Genomic DNA, 5,442 nt, shown 5'->3' with positions numbered 1-5,442 from the left:
AAGCGAAAGGCAAAGACACACAGTACTACCATTCCAGAATAAGAACATGTTTATTCAGATGTGTGGGAGGTCCAGACAGCATGGCTTCATCACTCAGGAGACATGCTACAACTTCTCCCATTCTTTTCAGAACATAAACTGCTGCAGAACAGACTCAGGTGAAAAACATGTTTAATGTAAAACCATTTCTTGTGATTTCTGATGCATATATTATACTTTATAGCTTCAATTAAATAAGAAAAATTAACTTTGAGTTTATTTGCCTAACATCATAAGTCAAAGGTAACTTTAAAAAGGGAAAACATGCAACACTGAACGGTCTCTCCAGGTGGCTATGTGAGCGTGATAGGAAAGAAAAAAATGCACATATGCACCAGACAGACCTCAAGACAGGTCACACAGCATATTACATATGGAACTATGACAGGATGGTAAAATCATCATTTAGATGTTATTTGAGCTATCTATATATAAAGATACATGTTCTGAAGAAAATAATTTGAAACATTTCACAAATATATGTAAGATACCTGTTCTCCTCATTATCTGTGTATGCAAAACCCTGAGCTGAGAATAAAAATAGATCTGTAAGGTACCACAACCTGAAATCGGTCTCTCCTCAAGTTTATTCCTCCAGATGGTCGGGTAACTCATGACTGATTACACTGAGCCAAAAAAAAATGCAAATTAGCAAAGCCCACAGTTGTTAAAGTGAAGGCTACTTCTAAACACACGACAAAACTACCTTGGATGTGAGAATGTTAAAAATTAAAAGCATAACATACGGAAACAGAAGCAGCTTCTGTCTGCTTACAGTCTTTCCTGACAGACCACACACTTGACCACATGAAACTAGAAGGGAAGCTGCCACGGATGAACAATTTCATGTGTACTTGTTTTAAAGAGTAATTTTGCAAGGAAACTTGGGTAAGAAAATGACCTGCCTGCTGCAGTGGCAACTAAAGCTCATGAGGGGCCCTGGAAGAAAGCCCCTGCTCCTGCTGTGCCCAGCACTCCTCTTCCCTTTCTATCCTCTGACTCAGACCTGCCCATAAACCACCAAGGAGCTGGTGACAACAGGGATGAAGAGACTGTCAACCTCTAGCCAATCCCGGGGTTTAGCTGTGCTGAACAGGGACTGGGCCAACCCAAAGAAAGAAGAGGGAACATTTCAGGAAATAACTAAAGGCTGAACGGATGGGGGTCAGCGAGATCAGGAGATTCCCTAGAATCAGGAAAGGAAATCAGATTTTCAACCCTGAAAGAGGCATTGCACCTTTTCCATGCAGCAGGAGAAATCCTTCCATTGTGAAGAAAGTACTAGGCAAAGGCAAGGCTCCTAAAGCTATAACTGCTTTTACTTTTGGTGGAAGGGGAAAAAAATACCCAAAGGCTCTATCCATCACAATTGACCTGACATTCCAAGAGTCTCTTGCCCTTTTAACACTAAACATTCTTTAGTTCACTTTAGTATTTAATGAACAAGAATTTGGTTTGAATGATTTTTTTTCTAATGTCGAGGTTTCTCTCAAGCAGAATGCAGACTCTGGCACCATAACTCGCAGTGGCTCTGGGGAGGACACAGGCAGGTCTTCCGTCCCATTCCTTGAAGGTTTGAAGGTTTGGCCTGGTTTCAACAACATTAAACCCCTCTTTCCCCTCCAACTCTGAAGACAGAGGTGAGAGCACAGCTTCAGTGACTTCTCTTCTTTTGTGGGAAAAAAGTATACTTTGTAGGGTTAAACTCTTCCCAAATACGCTCAAATTCTTCCAGAAAAAGCCTCACATAGTCTTCATCCTCCATAATCAAAACGTTTTCTCTATTGTTTTGAATGGCTTGTGTGGTCCAGTTGAGGGAGCCGGTGATCAGTACCTTCTTGTCCACTATTGCAAACTTGTGGTGCATGTAACCCAGGTCCTGATCATGTCGAACCTGAATACCTGCAAAAAGGGCAAGTCAGCCTTCACCACCACCTCTACAGCATTCATTCACTCAAACATCTCAGCTCCTCCTCAAGCAGGGGACCATTTGCTAGCAGCTACTAACTTTGCTGTTTGTCTCTGATTTGGTGGGAAAGGGGAAGCTTGTCACTTGGGCAGGTGGTGGCAGCTGAGCCGTACAGTGACCAACCACAACCAGCTCACAGGAAGGAATAAGGAGCATTCTGGCACAGGAAGAGACAGACAATCCTAAGGGCAGAACCATGGCAGATACTCAGATACTGCTCTCTTAATATTACTCAGTTTCCTCTGGGAACAACCCACCTTGCACCCACCACACCTCTGGATAACCAATCAGGATAACCTTCAGAATTCGTTCATCCTGCCAGAAGCGATCAGAGCAAACATCATTTGCTGGGGTTTCCTTGTCTTTGAGCTCTCACTTCTATCCAGCACTGGACACCCCAGTAAACATGCCAGGCCAGGAGCTATACCCCACTCTGCAAGGGCAGGGGCCAAGCCTGAGGAGGAAGCAGCGCAGGAGAAACCAGGCCTAGGGTGAGTGGCAGTAAGGGAATTAAGGATCAAAGAAAGTCAGCTGGCTCTGGCTCAGTGAAGCCCCCAGCTTAGACCCAGCCTGACTGCTGAAGAAGAAAGCACCCTAACTGATACAGAAACAAATTATTCTCCTTCACGTTGCCTGTTTCCTTGACTAAAGAGCATGTAAATGTACCTTTTCATTTCACTGTTTCTCTCTCACACACACTGCTTTCAAACTCCTAGGGCAGGACCCTGTCTGTCCTGTCCACTCTTCATCAACTCTGGAATAATGCCTAATTATCCAGTCAGTGAATGAGACCATTACAAATGTGATTTAAAGTAACAGTTTAAAACAGGCTGCTTTGCAATAGGGTTGCCAGACTTAGCAAATAAATATAGTTTGTCCAAATTAAGTTGGGATTTCAGATAAACAACAAATAATTTTTTAAGGTATGTCCTATGCAATATTGGGACACACACTAAAAATCATTCGTTGCTTACCTGAAATTCACCGCTTACCCGGGCACCTGTACTTTGCCTAGCAGCACCACCTTCAAAGTGGTGACCACCTTACTCCAGGGGATGCCGGCACCACTGCTCCATGCACTCTGTTGTCAGCCCACCAGCAAATCCTGTCAGCTCCACCTTCAAAACAGATCTTAAATCCAACCAATTCTGACCCCTCCAACACTGCCACAAAGCTCTCCCATCTGCCACCCACCCCTGCCCAAAGCCCATTCTCCTCAGAGCAGCCTGGACATCCTCTGTGAGGCCTTCTGTCCCTTTTGCCCTGCGGACTATCCTATAAAGGCTTCCCGTCTCATAGAATGGGATCCAAATGCCCGCATGAAACCAGCCCTCTGCATCTATGTGCCTTCCACACCTGTGTGCCCCCCACACCTATGTGCCTTACACACCTGTGTGGTCTCCAGCCTCACCTCATTACTACCTCTACCTTTGGCCACAGGGAATTTCTTGCTATGAAGTTAGCAATTGTACTTGCTGTTCCTCAAGCCAGAAGGCTCTCCCTCAGATATCCCCCTTCTGCTGGCATGTCACACCTCTCATATTTCTTGACCCTTCTTACTACCTTAAATATTCATGCTTCAATCAGTTTCTCCACTGGGTCTTTATCTTGTTCATCGCTGTGTCCCTGGGGCCTGGAACTAATCAAGGCAAATACTGGCACACAGATATATTTGTTGAACAGATGAATGATGAATGATGGCTGGGACGCCATCAAAGGGGAATCAATCTTAGATGGAGTCTAGTTGCAGTGCCCTTTAAGGTTCTTTTCAAACTTGATATTTTGCCATTCTCTCAAAGCTAACTAAATAAAATGGCCCATACCTAAAGATATCCCAGTTTCCCCATTAAAAGGACCAACAAATTTAGGGCAACTCATGATTAGTTCAGGAAGAGTGGAAGAGAACATCCTCATTATTTGAACTAAGTTTCCGACTCTGCCCACATAGGATGCAACAAGCACCAAAGGATTAAAGTGCTTTGCCATCTGGAGAGCCCCAAGCAGAGACAGGAAGCAGAACCTGACTCCTGGAAAGGCTTCTCTGCCTCCCTGGTCAGCAAAAGGCCATGCTTGTGCTTGTGTAACTCAGAGCAACCAGTTCTCAAGAGTTCTCGTGAGACCACTACACAGCCAGTTCTCAAGAGTTCCTTGCATCTTTCTGTCACTGGGGCTACTAGAATTGACAGGTGGGACGGATTTTGGTGCAGGAATGACTTTTCTGGGTGCCTGAGTGACTGAGAGACACGTTCTGACTCCATGCAGCCAACGAACAAAACACAAGGACCAGAGCTTGCTTGCAGAACACGCCATTACACTAAGGTGGAAGAATAAAACAAGGAATTCACAGGTGAGACCAGGGATCTGAATTTAGAACAAAATGATTCCTATTTCCTGCTTATCTGTTCCCCATCTGAGTAAAAGAGGTAGGCTGGCCAGAGATATCTGCCTTCCCAGGCATTTTTGCAGCTGGAGAAACTAACCACTCACCAACTAAATATTTTAGGGCCACCTTCCTTCTTTTGCTCTTCAATCTTGAAGCCCTACGGTTGCAATCTTTGCACACCTGCTCCTCTGACCACAGTCACTAACAGCCTGCTAGTGGGTGGACCTGCAGCTTTGTTCTTAGACTTTCCCTTATTTTCCTGAGTGCTGTCAGGCCAAGCCATCCTCATTTCAGGCTGCCACTGTCAAAAACTCAGTTGGCCGGACTACACCCCCAGCACTGCCTAGGCATAGGCGTTCCCTACCGGGCCCCAAGGCCAACGCGGATCATGCGAATGCGTGGAATGAGGCACACTGCAGGGGCTCTGTCTACTTCCCAGGTGTCCACGGGCAGACCCCTGCCTCTGGGAGTCCTCTAGCCCTTCCTCCACTAGATGAGAACACACAAGCCAGCTCACACTCATCATGGGCATGAAATCCCACTGCAAAGAATCTCACCAGCCTTGTGAGGACAGGGGGCCCCTTATAGAAGGCCCTGGAGTTTCTCCGGGGTAAAACTGTCCTGATCTTACAAGGCCACCATGGGAAATAAATGGGGTCTCACCTGTACTCAGGCCCCCGACCCAAGTATCCGCCTTTGGCATTCTCCCTTCTGTCTACAGTCTCGGAGGGTTAGAGCGATCTCCGGGCCTGGCCCTCTCTATCCAGCTCTTCGGACACGCGCCCCTGGCTTGGGAATCCCGGCCTACCTACCTGCCTTGCGGAGCAGGCCGATCTGCGAGCCGTTGAGGGCCATGTAGTCGCAGTCGGTGATGACCCGGACACGTACCCCGCGCTGGTGCAGCAGCTGCACTGCCCGGCCCAGCTGCGGGCTGGAGAAGGCAAAGAGGCAGAGCTCGAGGCTGGCTCGGGCGGCCAGCAAGGCGCGCAGCAGGCGGCTCAACGAGCTTTCGCCGTGGGGCAGGCTGCACCCGCAGCCCGCGGAGGGGGCC

General features: G+C 47.2%; 1 protein-coding gene across 1 annotated transcript in view; it reads right to left on the bottom strand.

The window, feature by feature from the left end:
* Window positions 1-1,642: 1,642 nt before the first annotated feature.
* The window catches only part of PLD6 (phospholipase D family member 6), an 8,958-nt gene continuing 5,158 nt past the window's right edge, over window positions 1,643-5,442 (bottom strand). Inside the window, 2 exon segments of the mRNA XM_006927011.2 lie at window positions 1,643-1,941; window positions 5,204-5,415. Of these exon segments, the coding sequence (XP_006927073.2) occupies window positions 1,643-1,941; window positions 5,204-5,415 (511 nt within the window).

The sequence above is a fragment of the Pteropus alecto genome, unplaced genomic scaffold, assembly GCF_000325575.1.
Source record: "Pteropus alecto unplaced genomic scaffold, ASM32557v1 scaffold52, whole genome shotgun sequence".
Classification (NCBI taxonomy): domain Eukaryota; kingdom Metazoa; phylum Chordata; class Mammalia; order Chiroptera; family Pteropodidae; genus Pteropus; species Pteropus alecto.
This window is presented reverse-complemented; position numbering and strand designations above follow the sequence as displayed.